This window comes from Balaenoptera physalus (genome assembly GCF_965194825.1).
Source record: "Balaenoptera physalus genome assembly, chromosome: 7".
Lineage (NCBI taxonomy): Eukaryota > Metazoa > Chordata > Mammalia > Artiodactyla > Balaenopteridae > Balaenoptera > Balaenoptera physalus.
In genome coordinates, this window is record NC_138886.1 from 36,776,625 (window position 1) to 36,793,910 (window position 17,286).

The 17,286-nt window shown below is 52.4% G+C and overlaps 1 protein-coding gene across 14 annotated transcripts in view; it reads right to left on the reverse strand.

The window, feature by feature from the left end:
- Nucleotides 1–17,286, reverse strand: part of TMEM8B (transmembrane protein 8B) — a 35,666-nt gene that overhangs the window by 18,266 nt on the left and 114 nt on the right. For 3 of the 14 annotated variants that reach the window (XM_082468610.1, XM_082468602.1, XM_082468608.1), the window contains exons 1-7: nucleotides 16,116–16,838; nucleotides 11,477–11,666; nucleotides 10,891–11,098; nucleotides 4,826–4,959; nucleotides 4,267–4,535; nucleotides 3,334–3,659; nucleotides 47–140 (exon numbers count right to left, since the gene is read on the reverse strand). In XM_082468610.1, the coding sequence (XP_082324736.1) occupies nucleotides 47–140; nucleotides 3,334–3,659; nucleotides 4,267–4,535; nucleotides 4,826–4,959; nucleotides 10,891–11,098; nucleotides 11,477–11,666; nucleotides 16,116–16,641 (1,747 nt within the window). In that variant the 5' untranslated portion in view covers nucleotides 16,642–16,838. Of the gene's footprint in view, nucleotides 1–46; nucleotides 141–3,333; nucleotides 3,660–4,266; nucleotides 4,536–4,825; nucleotides 4,960–10,890; nucleotides 11,099–11,287; nucleotides 11,293–11,476; nucleotides 11,667–16,115; nucleotides 16,881–17,286 lie in introns of those variants that run through there. The other 11 variants (XM_082468611.1, XM_082468612.1, XM_082468613.1 and 8 more) reach the window with 11 other exon arrangements.

Genomic DNA, 17,286 nt, shown 5'->3' on the forward strand with positions numbered 1-17,286 from the left:
CCCCCGACTTCCAGCCCCCCCCTCCTTCCCCGGTTCCTCACTCCACCTTTGGAACAAGTCATTGCTGCATCCCCCAGGCTCAAGGGCACCTCGTGAGTCAGGCATCCGAACACTGTCACATTTTCCTGGCGCAGGGAGCTCTGGGCAGGGCGGGTATAAAGATGAGGCGGCCACACCATCCAGGTCCTCCCACCAGCCCCCCCGCCAGACTCCTCCACCTCTTAACCCCTCCCCAGAAACCCCTCCAGGCCCTCACTGGACACCCCGTTCCTGCAGGTGCTCTCCACACAGAAGCACCCTCCCCACCCCTCACCTCCTCGTTCTTACGACAGAAAAACTGGGAAACACCAGATCTTCCACAGCAGAGATCTTTCAAAGACTGATGAGAAGGCAAGGCCACTTCTGAATCCTTTCTTTGGGAAGAATTGTTTAAATTCTGTCCAGGCAAGAGACAACACCCACTTTTTCAGTCCTATCTAGCTTGATGGGGGGAAGGGGAAGAGCACTGTTGCTGGATGTAGACACTAGTTGTAAACAAAGGTGATTGTAAGGTTCGTCAGTCATCTTCACATCTTCACCTGGGCATTGAAGGCGGGAGGCATGTAAAGAAATGCACTCTTCCTCAGGTGAAATGATTCTAGGTACTGAGCAGTGGTAATAGGACGCCTAAGGGATTAAATGTAGCAAACTGGCTGGGATTAAAAGAAACTGGATATCCACAGGAGTAAACGGAAAGGGTTGTCTACAAGAATAAAGGTAACAGGATGCCATAAGCTCACCTCATTCAAGAAGGATTTGAGGCAGCTTATTAAATACCTATAACAGGATAAAATAAATACATGAGGGAAATTTACAAATCTGTCCCTAGATGTGGGCCATATATTTGCTGACTTCCAAGCAACCAAAGCAAAGAAGAAAACGTGAGTTACCACATTTGTGAGTCCACAAGATAAAAGTTAGAGTCTCAGGAGAAGCACTGCACCCAAAGGGGTGGTTCTCAGTTAAATTCACATCAAAGAAGCACTGTGTGCTGCCCCGCCTCCTATCCTTAGCTGCGAGAGTGAAGTTCATACAACTTGTTCATAACTTCCCTCGATGCAAGCCCAGGGCTATATGCCAAAGTATTTTTCAGCAAAAGCCATTCTGGTGGGAGCCAAAGAAGAAATGTCCTCTAGGTATGCAGTTCTCTGAGCCAAATGTCCAGTTTTTGATCCAAGGGAAAACATCAAAATACTTGAGGAAAAGATCAGAGTAGGTGTGCCAATATACCTTTCAGAATAAATAGAACAGGCTGTCTGAGGTGTGCAGCAGTGTCATAGCATGCAGATGGCTGGAATGTAAGCAGATGCCTTTTAGAGAAAATAGACAAGAATGCAGAGAGAGACAGGGCAAAGCAGCAGGGGAGGTGGGCCTCTCCTCTCAGGATACTGAGGAAGAGTCAGTATGGGTGGGGCTGGTCTCTGACATAGGCTCTGTAGTTTCAAGGTCAAATCAAGACTTCACTGTCATTGCCCAAAGGCATGGCAATAAGCAAACACAGAACATATACAGTCTTAGCCAGAGCACAGAGAATTTGAGTATGAAAATAAGGAACATCTTGGGGTTGAAGAGTCAGCTCTGTCCTGACCAGCAGGATCACTAGAAAGTTCTGAGCCATGTCCCATAAAACACCACCTCAAGACACAGACCAGGTCTCAGGTGGGTGATAGGAAAATGATCCCTGCCCCAGAGCTGAGGGATAGTAAAGTTAAAAGGATTTTTGGCTGAGGGAACAGTAGATAAATAATTAGATCAACGCCAATCCAAGACAGTTGCCAATGGCCTGACACAGGGCTCTGCCCTCAGCCCAGTCTTGTTCAGTGCTGAAAATAATGACTAAGAGGTTTAGAAGGCCAGCTTTTCAAGTGTGTGAATTACACAAAGCAGTGAAGATGCAAGGTCCAAACCAGTGTTAGGCAATGCCTCAAAGATGGACATAAATTCTTCCACTCAGGTTAAAAAGTGTGCTGCAAAAATATGAGATAGGAATTGGCAGCGGTTCACATGAACCAAGCTCAGGGCATGAAAATGTGCATGGTCCTTGGTTACAACTAGATAAACACATCAGTTAATTTGGATAAGGACTAGGAGGACATATACCAAAAAGCTAAGCAGTTGTGTTATGGAGGTGTCTTCCTCTATTTTCCAAAGCCTTTATATGTGATCCTATTATTTTTATAATAAAAATGTATACAATTGTTTTGAAGCAAAAAAAGGAAGAAAAGGAAAAAGATCCAGAGGTCTTAGTCCACCACAAGCCTCAGGTGATCCCACAGTGTGAGGCAGCAGCTGAAAGAGGTAACTTGATCTCAGGTTGCACAAATGCTGCCTGCCACCCAGGTCAGACCACCTTAGATCACTTATTTCAGAGGCATGATGACCAGAAGTATGACCAGAGGAGACAGCAGAGGATGAGAAGTCTAAGATGCTGAGGCTGTTCAGCTTTGGCGAGGCTGAGAGGCATCCGAAGGGCTGTTAAAATTGGATAGGGATGCAACAAATGTACCACACTAATGCAAGACGTGAGTAATAGGGGACACTGTGTGGGGAAAGAGGGGAACTCTCTGTACTTCCCTCAGTTTTCTGTAAGCCTAAAACTGCTCTGAAAAATGTCTATTAATAAAAAACAGGGCTTCCCTGGTGGCACAGTGGTTGAGAATCTGCCTGCCAATGCAGGGGACACGGGTTCGAGCCCTGATCTGGGAAGATCCCACATGCCGCGGAGCAACTAGGCCCGTGAGCCACAATTACTGAGCCTGTGCGTCTGGAGCCTGTGCTCTGCAACAAGAGAGGCCACGATAGTGAGAGGCCCGCGCACCACGATTAAGAGTGGCCCCCGCTTGCCACAACTAGAGAAAGCCCTCGCACAGAAACGAAGACCCAACACAGCCAAAAATAAAATAAATAAATAAATAAACCCAAAGTTTAAAAAAAAAAAAAAAGAATGCCTCTAGCAATCAGAGTGGCCTCAATAGGTGGTGAGCTCCCCATCACAGGAGATATGCGAGAAAAAGTAAACACCTGCCATAGAGAGAGGCCCTTAGTGAGTGGCAGGTAAGCCTATAAAACTGGGAAAATCCAGACCGCTCAGCTGCCCTGGCTGACCCAGCCCATGTGTAGTAAATACTCAGGGCATGTTTGTTGACCAGAATTGGGCTGAGGCATGGTCTCTAACCATGAAAGGTGAAAGCAACCTAGACAGGCTTCCTGGAGGAGGTGAGGGCCCCTTCACCCCGACACCTTCCCCTTCGGGTTCCCCCAAAGGGCGACCTCCCCACTCTCCACAAATAGTACCACGTTGAGCTGGAGCTCCAGGCTGAGGACACCTCCGCTGTCCAGCACTGGCAGAAGCCTCAGGGCAAACACGGCTGGGCGTTCAGGGGGGAGGGCCACGCTGGGGCCAAAGAAGACGTAGAAGTGGACGGAGAAGGTGTCCAGCTCATTGCGCAGCGTCGGGCGCACTGGCCAGCAGTGCTCTGGTGGGGATGTGGCCCCGGGCCCCTCGGCAGGGGCCCCGAGGGATGACGGCTCTAGGGGCAGTGGCTGGTTGCCCAGTGACTGGGGCATGTTCATGGCAGCTCCGGGGACCAGGGCACGGGACAGGCTGGGCTGTGGGCACTCTGTGGGGCAGAGGAAATCAGAGCTGAGGCCTGCCACCCTCACAGCCCTGCAGCCCCACCACACACCGGATCTAAGCCCCACAGGGTATAACAAAGGGTGGGGAGGCTAAGAACTGGAATCCAACGTCCCTTTGGCGTCTGGCATCTAAGGTCACAGGACAGGGTCCAGGGGCTTCCTAGTGGTCACAGCTAACGGAATGTCATGTTGGAGGGACTCAAGGTCATCTCTCCCGCCCCAAGGGCAGTGAGGACACTGCTGAAACAGGTGATGGACCCTCTCACTGACTTGCAAGGGCTTTGGCAAGGACCATGTCCCAGAAGTCCTAGCTGTCCCCTGCCTACTCCAGGACACCAAAAGATTAAATCAAGAAGAGTAATGAGGTCCCTTAGTGAGCCCCAAGTCAGGTACCAAGAAAAGATCTGAAGGTCTTCCAATGACTTGAAGCTCCAAGTGGGAGGGCTTTGGCGAGTAAAGGAGCCTGGGCTGGGCCGGGGAGGTCGTAGGGACGTGGCCGAGGACCAGTGAACACAGCCACTGTGCCTGCCTCCTCCCAGCCACAGAGGTCGGCACAAGCTGGGTGGCTGGCGCAGGTGGGGGGCTTCTGACCTTGCAACCGCACGCACAGCTGGAAGCAGACGGTCCTGCCAGGGCCCCGGGATGGTGTCTCCACACGCACGTAGACCCAGTGCCCCCATGGGGGCAGTGCCAGCTCCAGCTGGCATACCGAGGCACCTCCACAGGCCACAGAGCTTGAGTTGTGCAGGGGTGGGGCCTTGGGACGTAGGCGCAGCGTCAGGGGGCAGGCAGATGCCCCGCGGCCCCCCACGCACACCAGCTGCGCTGAAACCCTGTAAGTGAAGCTGGGCACAAAGACCCTGGGCAGAGGGGAGGTTGGAGGTGAGAAAAGACAGGGTACAGAGAGGTGAGAGGGACACAGGATGAGGGAGACACTGGGAAGAAAGGAGGGGTAGGGGACAGAAGAACCAGAGGCCTTTTCGGGTCTTCCCCTCTGTGCTGGGAGAGGGGAGGCAGGGGTGGGAGCCGCTCTGGGGCTCTGGGTGGCTCAGCAGTCCAGCCTGGCCAGAGGGAGAGCAGGATCAGCAGGTAGGCTGAGGCCGGGGAAGGAACATGGGAAGGGCCCGGTGTGGGGCAGTATTTGACTTACTTGTACAGGGCTGAGCGATTGTGGAGGGAGAGGGTCTGCTCGGAGGGTCGCCCAGGCACCAGCACAGCCACGTCCAACAAACGCCGGACAATCAGCTGCGGCTGAAGGAGGTACTGACACTCATCCTGGAGACCCTGAGACACAAGCAGGGGTGGCAGGAGGGGAGACAGCGAGGTGCTACTAAAGGAAGGTGAACAGCCTGCTGAGGCGGAGGACAAACCTCCTCTGGCCCTCCTGCTTCTGGGGCTGTGACCGCGGTCCTCTAAGCTCTGGGTCCCTCCTAGGTCTGCAGGATCTGCTGGGATCCTCAGCATTGGCTGAGGTTTAGGGACTCAAAACTGGGCCCCTCCTGACAGTCAGGCCTTCCCTGCCCCTCCTCCAATAACCCCTCCTCCTGAGCATTCCTGGACAGCCCCTCAAGGTAATTTCAAACCACCTCATTCCCCCACCAAGCCCTCAGGAACTTAGAACACTAGCACTCCAAGGGCACTAGAAAGCCCCTTAAAGGCTCCCAGTCCAAAGCTCCCCACTTCCCCCATCTGAATCTTTAATTTCCTTTATTCTCCACCTGCCCCTCCCAAGTGCTTGTCCAGCCTCTGCTTTAATACCCCCAGGGAAGAGCCACTCTGCCTCCCAAGGGACCTCCAGACTACAGGTAACTTGAGAACAAGAACCTGGTCTTATTTTGTTCCCCCAGACACAGAGCCTAAAGTAAAGTGCACGCCTCACAGATGAATGTTTGCTGAATAAATGAATGAATAAGCGAATCAACCCAGCTGGGGGTAGCTCTGACCTGTATGAAGCCAAAGCCTATCTTCTGTCCCCCGACCACCGCTCTGCCTCAGGGGCCCACAGATGCATCTGCTCCTTCTGCCTCAGTCTGGCTTTCCTCTGCCACTGGAGGAGAACCACCACATCTCCCCGAGCTACTCTTCTGGATAAAATCCCTAACACTTCTCTACTCGGGGGGACACCACTCTGGCCCTGCAGCATCTCCAGTGAGGATGGGCCCATTAATTCTGGCTCCTCTTCTGTGGCATTTGCAGCTCTCTGGGACCTCGATCCTAGCAGTTCAGGGGAGGGGGGCTCCTGATTAGGCTTCTCTCATCTTCTGGACAAATGGTCTTATGCTGGTCCAATAAACTAGAGGCCACTGTTCACTTATGTGGTTATTCTGACCAAGACATACCATTAGCCTTGACCTGGGACCAGAATTCCAGGCTTTGACATCCCACTGAGTTCCATGCCATGGAAAAAGCCAGCCAAGGCTTGTTTGCTGACTTTTTTGTGTTTTGTTTTGTCTGTTTGTTTGTTTGCTGACTTCTAGCAAAGCTCCACAAGGTTGGAAGGGGGCCTTGATGGATGCCAGGCCGGAGTATCTCCTTACTCTCTGCCTGGAATTTTCCTGTACCTTTTGCATCACTGCACCCCCAATGCCTAGCACACCACCTGGCACATACTAGGTACTAGAAAATATCTGTTGAGTTAAAGAACAGGTGTCAAAAAGAGGTCCCTTCAGAGATCTCCTGAACCCACCTCGTTGCTCAGAGACCTCCATCTCTGATATCCAAAGCAGATGTCCCTCATCTTTCGTGTCAAGCCCTAAGGACCAGAAATACTCTCACGAGTTATTTCATCGACCCCACTTCCTAACGTAGGAATCACCACCACAATAATCTTGTGGTGAATGAGCCCTAAGGGTGGGGACTCACACTCGGGAGATGGCCCCTGTCCTTACTACACAGTCCAGAGGGGGGAAGAAACACTTTCTTCCACGTTTTGCTTGCTGTTACCCTAACTAAAAGATCAGTGGACATAACCTCTCTAGTTAAGATGTGCTCCTTCCTTAAACTGTATAATGTGCATGTCTAACACCTCCCTTATTGTGGACAGGAGCGTTCAGTCAGTGGAGACCAGGGAAGGTGCAGCAGGGACCTTCATCCTGTAATGGAACCACAGAAAGGGCACCAGAAGTCAGGTCCTCAAGAGCTGCCAAGGCAGAAGCCAAGTGAGAAAATCCAAACTCAGTCAACATCAGCGGTCTTGGAAGGAACAGAACCAAAGCAAGGCAGTTTGAGGGACCAGGAGGGCCAAAAGTGAGAAGTGGAGTGAGAAGCAATCTGAAAGAAGCTGGAGTGGAAGGCCTTAGATTGATTCCTAGACTGTCCTAGCATAGGTGGGCTGAGTTTCTTTAGTAAGGCCTGAGCCTCTGGGTGAGGCCTGCAGACTGAAGATGCCCAAAGATCTTGGCCTTCTCCGTGGGAATACTCCAGCACTCGGCACAGCCCCGGCCCACAGTTAGCTAGCACCAATCAACATGGAAGTAGATGAGCACTGGAGAGACGGCAGGGGGCAAGAGTGGAAGCAGGGAGACCACTTAGCAGGTTACTGTGGTGGCCCAGGAGGCGGCTAAGGGAAGGTGTGCTAAGAGTGGAAACAGAAGTAGATGCATCCGGGGCATCCTTTAGAAGCAGAGTCAACAAGACTTTTTCTTTATGGATTAGTTGTGGGGAAATAAGGAAAAAAGAAGAATCAAGTATGACACCTAAATTTGGGGCTTGAGCAACTGGTGAATGGCAGTGCCATTTACTGAGAAGAAGATTAGAGAACAAAGAGGCTTAGACTGGGAGAAGTGAAATAGGAATTAAAGAGATTTTGACTTGAGGCTTTGTTTGGATATGTACTTGCTAAGTTTGAGACTGGTCTTAGACATCCAATCAGAGATGTCAAGTAAGCCACTGGATATAAAGTCTGAGATTCAAAGAAATTAGGACTCACTTAATACACCTGGAAGACATGAACTTATAGGTGGTATTTAAAACTGTTGTGCTGGAGACACCTAGCAAGAGAATGAAGAAATAAAAAGGAGTTGTCCTAGGACCAACTTTGGGGTACCACATGTGAAGAGACCAAGCAGAGGAGAAGCCAGGAAAGGAGACAGAGGAGTGGGCGGTGGGCAGGAGGAAAATCGGATAGTTCGGTAAAGTCACAAAGGGCAAGAGGAGAAAATGTCTCAAGAAGGAAAGAGTAATATAAGGAACTAGGTAACGGCTAGTTACTAGTTAACTCTGGAGAGGAAACGTGGGGACTGAAAGGGGACAAAGGGAAGAGGAAGACTTACTTTTCACTGTATGCCTTTTGTACCTTTCGAATGTTGTACCGGGTGCATATATTACCTATTTGAAATACAAATAAAATAATTTAGAAGGAGGAAGAAGAACAGAAGGAAGACTGTTAGCAGATTTGAACCACTTCAGTTGAGATACTGAGCCACACTTGGTCCTAGTGGGTGGATTCAACTGAATCCTTTCTTCTGTACAATCTGCTCCTTTTCTTTCCTTATTGTTGTTTTCATTCTTTTATCTGCTTTCATTTACTTTCAAATCTTGGAGCTGGGAAGAGGAAGCATTCGAGGAGAACTGTGCCCCAGACATTTGGAGAACTTCCCCCAATAAGCCATTTGGGTGCCAGATGTTACCCACAAGCCAAAGGGCAGCCCTTCAGGGCAGACTGGCAGCTGGACACCACAGGAGGAACACATGCGCCACACAGGAAAGGCAAGGAGATAGAGGGCACAGGTCAAGACAGAAGAGGCTGACAGAAAGAAGGAGAAAAGGAAAGGAGGAGAAATGAGATCAGTTTTGGAAACATGAGTTTGAGAAGATGGCAGAAGGGCAACAAAAATTTGCCAAGCCCCCAGTACGTGCCAGGCTCTGTGCTGGGTGCTAGGAATACAGTAGTGAATAACACACACAGAGGCCAGCAGAAGTGTGGGACCACAGCCCAGGAGAGGGGCCTGGACCAGATAAGTCACTACCCTTTTACAACCTCTTAAGGCTCCCTATCACTCTCGGGATAAAGTTCAAACTTCTAGGCCCTTCCTGATCTGGCCTCTGTTCACCCTTCCAGCTCCCTCACTCACCCCAACGACCGCCCCACACTGAACCACTTCAGTTCTCCCTTCTAAGCTTTAGCCCATGCTACTCCCACCACCTGGAATGCCCTTCCCTGCTTTCTCAACATCAGGTCTCACTTCCTAACAGTTTCCTAAAACCAACTCTCCACCACACTACCAAGCTGAGTTATCCACCTCTCCTTTGTCCTCTTAAAACACCTCCTGTATCTCACTAGTATACATCTTATTTATCTGTGTCCCTAGCACCCAACCCAAGGCCTGGGACAAAGCAGGTGCTCAAAGACTAAGGTCTAAAGGGAGGCCTGAACTCATCCCCAAAGCTGAGGAACAGTGCTGCCTTCTTACTGCTGGGATTGTTCAGTCCCCACCCAAGGATATCCCTGAACCCACAATAACTTCCTGTGTTGGCCAAGCCTTATGGGAAGTCAGGACGATGGGACAAGGAGGAGGCGAGCAGAGAAGACGGAGCCCTGGAGGAATGCTCTGGACAACCCACCCACAGGCTTGATTCTAGGGAATTAACTAGAGAACTTAAGAATCCTTACAGGCCCATATAAGATTCCAGAAGATAATCAAATTCTCAGAGGAAACACAAAGAAGATCTTGCCCCCCAACCTCTAGAACAGGCCTGACTGGAGAGCTCCGTCTCTCATGGGGTCCACACACGGCTGCCAGTCACAGGCAAAGGGTAACTGCGCCCTCTTCTCTCTAATCTCACCACACCCCAGGGATCTCTACGGGATAGGACTCTAGCTTGCAGTACCAAGTTCCCCAGGCCCCACTCGCTATATCTAGATGCAAACGGGCACGTCAAGCCTGGTTCTGACCTCTCCTAACCAGGCTTCAGCTCCCATAATCCCAGCCCAGGCCTAGGCGCCAGATTCCTCCTGCTCAATCAGAAAGGTTGTTGGATAACTACAGAAGGGCTTCAGAAAGATTTTCTCTTCTCACAAAGAGAGTCAAGAATCAGAGCTGGGACCAGGAACAGGCTCTTTGGGATTTGGTCAAAGACCTAAGAAGACATTCCTCCTGATAGAAGAACCCTTGGTTCTGATGGGAGTCAAGAACCTAGAACCCAGAGCCACTTCCGGGCAAGTTCGCAACATGCTCTCACCCAGAGGGTTCCCAGGCCTGCAGAGGAGGTTCTCCTGTACATCACTCTCAGGAAAAACTGGCCTATCACTGAGGCCTCGAGACGCTCCCTCAGCCTGAGTTCCCATCTCCGACAACAGCAGTGCCCTTACACTTGTCCCTGTGTAATTCTCAGCTCATTCAAAAGCATTATAACACCTCTGAACGCTGGGCCTCAGCAGGAGGAGGAGAGGGGAGCCTGACACAGTCCAGGGCCTCTGCCCTCAAGGAACTCACCCTGGAGAGAGATGGCCAGGTCAAATCCTCACCTGACTGGGAATTTCTGCCCCTCCCAATTCTCAGTGGCCAAACCCTACTCGCTTTCTTGTTCTTCTTTGAATCCTGCTCAGCTCACGCTTGGCCCTTTGCCGTGACCACTGACCCCACACCCGTGGCCATCCCACTCTGACATGGCCACCTCATCCCACCCCCCTTCCCACCAATGGACAGGAGCAAGAAACCTTCAGGTCCTCTCACAGTAATGAAGAGGTCTAGCCTGCCCAGCACCTGGGAGTGGCAGGAAAACTCTGCAGCATTTCCTTCCCCTCCAAACCAGAATGGAGAAGCAGCCTGACCTCAACCCTTCAACACTGGAGACTTTAACAAACTCTGCTCTATGAAATCACTGCCGATGTTTGGGGGAAAGAGCGTCGACAATCAGGTTGGACGCCAGTTGCCCAAAGCCTCCTCTTAACAGGAAAGGGTTTCCCTGCCCCAGAGTATTCTCTTACCATCTTCCATAAGGTGTCAGGAGCTAAAATTCCGATAGAAGAGGAACGTATACTCCCAAATGGACTAACGACTGGGCTAAAGCCTACAAGAGTCTGCGGGGCTATCACCAACCAAGACGCAGAACAAGACTAGTCTTGACCCACCAGGTGACCTGCTGACCTCTAGCTATGCCCCACGCCAGCCACCCTTATGCTGTTGCCCACCCTGGCACAAGGCTGGTGTGCCAGGTAGCCCAGAGATGGAGAAGCAGCTCTGGCCCCTCCTGCCCTGGACAGTATCAACCCACCTTGACAGAGATGTGGCCGTGGGCCCGGGGCAGGTGGGCAGCCAAGAACCAGTCCCCAGGTAAGGGGCTGCTGACGTTAAAGATGCCAGAGGTGCGGTTGGGCAGTGTCCAGCTGAGAGTCAGTGAGAAAACCCCAGGCACAGCCGTGTCCCCTGGGAAGTGTGTGTGCAGCGGATTGATGACAGGGGGTGCCCCGGAACGGAAATACCTGGGGGACCAGAATGAAGAGAAGAGGAAAGCAGGCAATGGGGTGGGACATGGAAAACGGGGGAAAGAAAGGAGAACTGTCATTTACCGTCAGTAAAACAAGTGGATTCGCTATACTGACCCACACAACAAAGTGGTTCCAGGTCAGGGGTCAGAACATAAGGGGCAAAAGATCAGCTCGGGCGCTCACACAGTCACACAGTAGCCAGGAATGGTCAGGAGACAGAGGTCTTGGCCCTCAGCCAGTCACACTTCAATCTGGACAAGGGTCAGGGGTCAGGGTCAGGAGGTCAGCTTAGATACTCATAAACTCGCATTTTTGTTTGGAAAGTGGCCTGGGGTTGGACGCGGGGGTGAGGAGGTTAACTCAGACACTCACACAGTCACACTTTGGTCTGGGCAGTGGTCCCCAAAGGTTCCCCCCTGCTCTTTGAAGATGATGAGGTTCCACACGGCCAGGAATGTGTCTTCGGGAACATGGAAGTGGAAGAGCTCGGTGCTGGCAAAGGAGCGGAAGGGACTCAGCTTGCGGGGTGAGCAGGTGGAGTAGTCAGTCAGGAAGAGGCCTCCTGGGGAGCAGGCGGAAGAGAAAGGAGCAGAGTAGGACAGGCCATTTCCAGCAAGCCCCAGGCACACCAAGCTGCCTCACCCACAGCACCGACTCAACAAAGGCTCTCCTCTGGCCGGGAACTGGGTCTCACGCTGCCCTTGCCATCATTTGCCTTAAACCTTACAGTGACCTTGGGAAAAATGACCTCTCTTTACGGATAAGGAAACTGAGGCTTAATGCTAGACCAAATTGAGGATCCAAACCTTGATTTGCCTAAATGCAAAACCAGGACCCTTTTGAGGACCCCACAGCTGCCCCTCACTTAGGAGCCATTGTTCTCCTCTTACCAAGCCTAACCAAACAGCTGTGGATGGTGCACACGCGTGCGTGCGTGTACGCGCGTGTGTTTGTGTGCGTGTGTGTGTGTGTGTATGTGTGCTGGCATGGACTCTTAGGCTACTGAGCAGCCTGGAACTCCACCTGTGGGCTTGGGAGTCAGCACGGAACTGTGAAACTGCCTTGTTTATTTTCTTCCCCTTTCTGTTCCCCTGTGGTCAGAAGCAATAAAAACTCTCAGAAGCTTCACAAGAGCTGTCTGTATACTGGCTCAGGGCGGCAGAGGGGAGGGGAAAATGTGGTGAGGCTGCAAGGGGCCTGCTTGGGTGGCAGAGGCAAGGACAGGAGCTGGCAGGCCACCACAAGAGCCCCAGGGAGAGGAGGAAAGGAGAGCCAGCAGGGCCTCTGGGATTCAGAAGGAGGGGCTGGGGGCGCTTCCTGGAGGGAGGCCCAGTGAGGCAGTCAACTGGTAAGCCAGTGGAATCTCAAACCACTTGGGAATATTCATATCCAGACGAGGCTGGGGTGGGAGGTGGGGAGAAAGTGGCCCTCTGTAGCCGAAATGCCAAGATACCTGATCATGGCTGTCAGGAGCAGAGCCCAGTGAGCAGGAAAGTCTGGTGTAAGCAGCTACCAGGCAAACACATAGGGATCAGGACTGCTGTAACAGTGAAAAGAACCCAGCGGCTCAGCTGGATAGAAGAGGGCCCCAAATGACAGGCAAAGCTCTGGGGAATCTGACTGTTTTGGAGACATAAGACCAGCCCCAGCGAAGCCCAGAAGGATGCCCCCAGGACAGATGAGAAGGTTGGGAACTCAAGCAGCTTCCGAACAAGAGTAGGGGCAGTGGGTAGGGGAGAACTTGAAGCAGAGTTTTCAGCCCAGTAGGAAATACCCACAGGCCTTGCCTATTCTGACAGTTTCCCCCTCTGGAGATGGGAGATGTAACTCCAAAAATGAGGCATTTGAAATAACAGAGAAAGAAGCATGTGGAAAGGGAGGCTGCTGAAGGAGGGAACATGGATCAAGGTTGGCCCTACTGAACTTCAGCAACCTTGAGTCACCCTGCAGAGAGCCGTCCTACATAGGTGGAGGTCACTAGCCCTAGACTGGCCTGTGCTCTTCAAAAGCCACGCTTATACCCAAGGACTAGTCTGTGCAGTTCAGGCCACATGGTCACTCTCAACTGTCAACAAGGAAGACCTGCCACCTTGCAAGCTGAGCACTGCTCAGGAACCAGAGAGGCTCACAGAGCAGCACTCACAGGGCAGTGGTGATGTATCAGAGAGGGATGAAGGGAAATGAACCAATGGATGGGGAAGAAAGGTTTCCTAGGAGCCCTGGCTGTGACAACTAGGAGGCAGAAAGCTAAGAGCTGAAGAGCCTGGATACTCCTGTTACAGGAAAGCAGAGCACTGGAGCACTCCCTGCTGGGATTAGGGCAGGGCTCCTCCTCCTCCTCACAGCTGGCACCAGGTATGGGTCATCAGATGGGTCACTGCTACTGTTAGAAGAAATGCTGGCCAGGCCCCCCGTGCAGATTCTCAGAGAGCTGGTGGTGAAGGCAGCTAATGACCTTTAGGAAACAATAGACAGACGTGCACAAAGAGCCCTGTGATTGAAGGAACATGGCATGGCCTGGAGAACTGGGGGACTAGTTAAGCCACCCTGAAGTGGCTAGGGGCTACAGAGGTCACAGAATAGCCTGGTGGGAAAAGGGAGTAAAAAGAAGCTGGGGATGCTGGGAGGAACCTAGAGGGCAGATGTTTGAGAAAGTGTCCACAGCCCCATTCACTCCAAGCTTTGGTTTGGGGTTTCACCAGGACCTACACAGCTGTGTCCCAGAGGAAGCACAAGTAAGGCCCTAACCAAGCTCAGACGAACCTGTCTTGGATGCGCCAGTGCTTCCAGATGAGGCTAGAGTGATTCTCCATCACCACCTGAAACACACACACACACACACGTACGCAGGCACGCACACACACGGGCTGAGGCTGGCCCTTCTAGTGACAGCACTCAGTAGAACAAAAGGTCATTTCCTGGAATGGCAAGGCATGCCTGGGTTATGCAACTGCAGTCAGACAAGCCCAAGGAAAAGACCCAAGGATTTATTGAGACCGACTGTGCCATCATGGTCCTGTGACACTGCTAGTCTCTCCTCAGGTGAAACCTCTCATCACCACCAGGTCACAGAGCACCCCTGCAGGCCAGTGACTAGTAACAGCACTCAGGGCAGCCCTGCCTGCTGTGGGACCTAGTCAGGGCTCATTTCCAACCTCATTATAATCAGTCCTCCCAAAGCACTTGAAACTGCTTCTGGGCAATCATGTTTTAATCCACATCTTTCAACTTTCTACAGCTCTGTGGCTGTCAATCACCCTCCTCTCCTAGTCAGCCCAGTGTCTGCCCAATGGGCTCATGAACAAAGAAGCTGGGGTGGCAGGGACAGAAGCTATGAATTGGGCTTGACAGAATGGACTCCCCCTCACCCAAACTGAAAAACTGACCTGCCTTCTGCCTCTGTTGAGTGCCCGATCTGCCAGCAGCAGTAATCAACACTGAGCAGTAACCAACACTGAGCCCCTCAAGGAATCTGGCTGGGGGCAGAGGGATTACTCATGTATGCTGTGGGAGGCACCCAACACTGCCTCCAACCGGGAACTATCCACTTGGAGGTGATGCTTCAGTGATCTGTCTGCAGGGGGGGCAAGAAGAGCTAAAGAGGAACATGCATGGGCCACAACATGTACCTACACCTCACACAGTAACATAAGGCACTAAGGACACACAGGCTCACATGCACACAACAGACATGCGCCTACTTAGCAACACACAAGCATATACACACACTGCACATGCCCAGCATTCCCACAGATCCCTCAGGTACACACACAGACACATAAGTGCCCAGATACCAATGAGCATCCACATAGAGCTTGCACATCTCTGCAGGGGCAGTGACCTTTGGCGTGCATTGATCTCCTCAAGCTTGTACACTGAACCAGGGCCCCAGAACTCACTGAAACGCAGCCCCTCCACCCTCAGCTGCTCTGCTACTTGTTATTGCCAAAGACTTCCTCAGGCACATCCCCATCAGCTCTAGAGTGCCACCCGCCAGAGATGGCTGGGGGTTGGGACCATGATGACTCTTTATCATGGGGCCATCTTTACAGCACATACCCTATGGCCAGGACCCCCTCATCCTCCCACATTCCACCCATTAGGAAGTTGGGTATCTCCCTCTCCTGTCCGAGTCACTTCCTCACTGGATGGTGGCCCTGGGCTGACAACTGACAAGTGAGGATAGTTTGTGGATGAAGCCCCCTTGTGGGAAGACAGGGGAGACGACAGGTTGTGCTTTGAGCCTTTCTGCACTTGGATCTGTTTTCCTATTGGGCATATATTGCAATGAAAAAAAAAACAGAAACAAAAACAAAAAACACCAGTATAGGGTAGGAATTAGGAAATTTTTTTCTAGCCCCACACTGCCACTGACAAGCTGTATGATCTTGGGCAAATTGATCTCTTGCTGAGCCTCAGTTTCCCCATCTGTAAAATAGTCTCCGAGTTTCAACCCTGCTTTAAAAGTGTCAGGAATTATTCCTAAGCAAATCAAGCTTATTTGGAATGAAACTCGTTACAAGAAGAAAACTCATTTTAATGGCAACTAACCCATGTCCATGTTACTTTGTTATTTGCTACATGTTATTTTCAAAACTGCTTTCTTAACCCTGTTTTAAGGCATGCCCAGTTCCTCAAAGGTTTAGGCCAGATCTTCCCACACTGGACTAGAGGCTCTCTGCTGGGGCACTATGTCTCCCCCACCAAACTTCATGAGCAGGTGCAAAGCACTCAGGACTTTCTTGGAAAAGCAACAGTCAGAATGGAGTCCGGATGGACCCCAAGAAAGAAAACCTTGCAGTCTCTGTCAGCCACCTGCTGAGCCTCAAGCCCACAGCTACCACTCTTCTGACCCTGCCAATTCCTCTCAATTATGTAAGACTTCTTGTTTCTCTCCACTTCTTCCCCAGTGATCTAGCTGCCCAGGTCCCACCTCTCCTGAATCCCTCCAGTCCACCCCTCCCTGCCAGAACCCCATCCCTGCCTCGGTCTTTCCTGCTTCTGCACTCACCAGCCCCTGGGCCAAGGACAGACAACAGCAACAGCAGCAGTAAGGCTGACGGCAGCTGGAGCCCAGACCTGAGTCGAGGCTGGGAGAGGGGCAGGGTATGAAAGAGAGGGCTGGGTAGTGGGAGAGACCTGGGTAAACACAGAGATGAGGGCAAAGACTGGGATAAAGAGTTGGGCTGGGCTGGGCATTGGGACTTATGCAAGGGTAGGGGATGTGATGGAAGGAGGGGCTGTGATGGGGACTGGAGGAAGGGCAGGGGTTGGGCCCCGGCCTTAAGCAAATTTTGAGAATGGGTCTGGGACAAGGGCTGGGCTGGGATTTGGGAAAGGAGGTGAAACAGGGGCAGGCGCTGGGATGGGGGCCAGGCCAGGGACTGGAGTGGGGGCCTGAGCTGGGACCCGGATCTGGGCATTCGCTGGGACCCAGACCGGAGCTGGAACCGATGTGGGAAGCGGGGCGAGGGCGGGGTCGGGGGCCTAGGCCCGAATCGGGATAGGAAAAGGGGCCGGGACAAGGGCTGGGCCATGGCCCGGGGCAGGGGCGGGGCCGGACAGGCCAGCGCGGGCGCTCGCAGAGCTGACCCGCGGCTCCGCTCCCACCCCCGGGGGGTGACCTCCGGTGTCCTCGCGGGCCCGGGGCCGGGGTCGAGCCTGCTGGGGCCAGGCCGGGGACCTGGGTAGGAGTTCAGGTCTGGGCGACTCCGGGCTGCGCTGGACGGGCGATAACCAGGCCCCGCGGCGGCAGCCTCAGCCTGACGTCGTATGACGCTCCGCCCCCTATTAGTTCGATTGGTCCTTCTCACTAAAGCCCGCCCCCGGCCCTATTCTATTGGTCTCTAACTTGGCCCTGCTGGGCTCGACGACAGACCCCGCCCCAGCTCCAGCTACCAGAGTCCCCGCTTTTCTCTCCCCAACCGCGGAACCCAGATGCCCCCATCAGATTCTCACAGCCCCCACTGACCACCCCACAGACATCTCATAGGAATCCTACAGAGACCTTCATAAACCCAGACACTCACGGACGTCCCCACAGATATCTGCAGACCCTACCCAGAGACCCTCACAGAGTCTTACAAAGATCCCGCAAAACCACTCACAGAGATCCGGCAAAACCCCATTAAAAGAAGTGACCCTCTAGGTTTGTCCCCTCCGGGTCAAATGCATACCCCTCA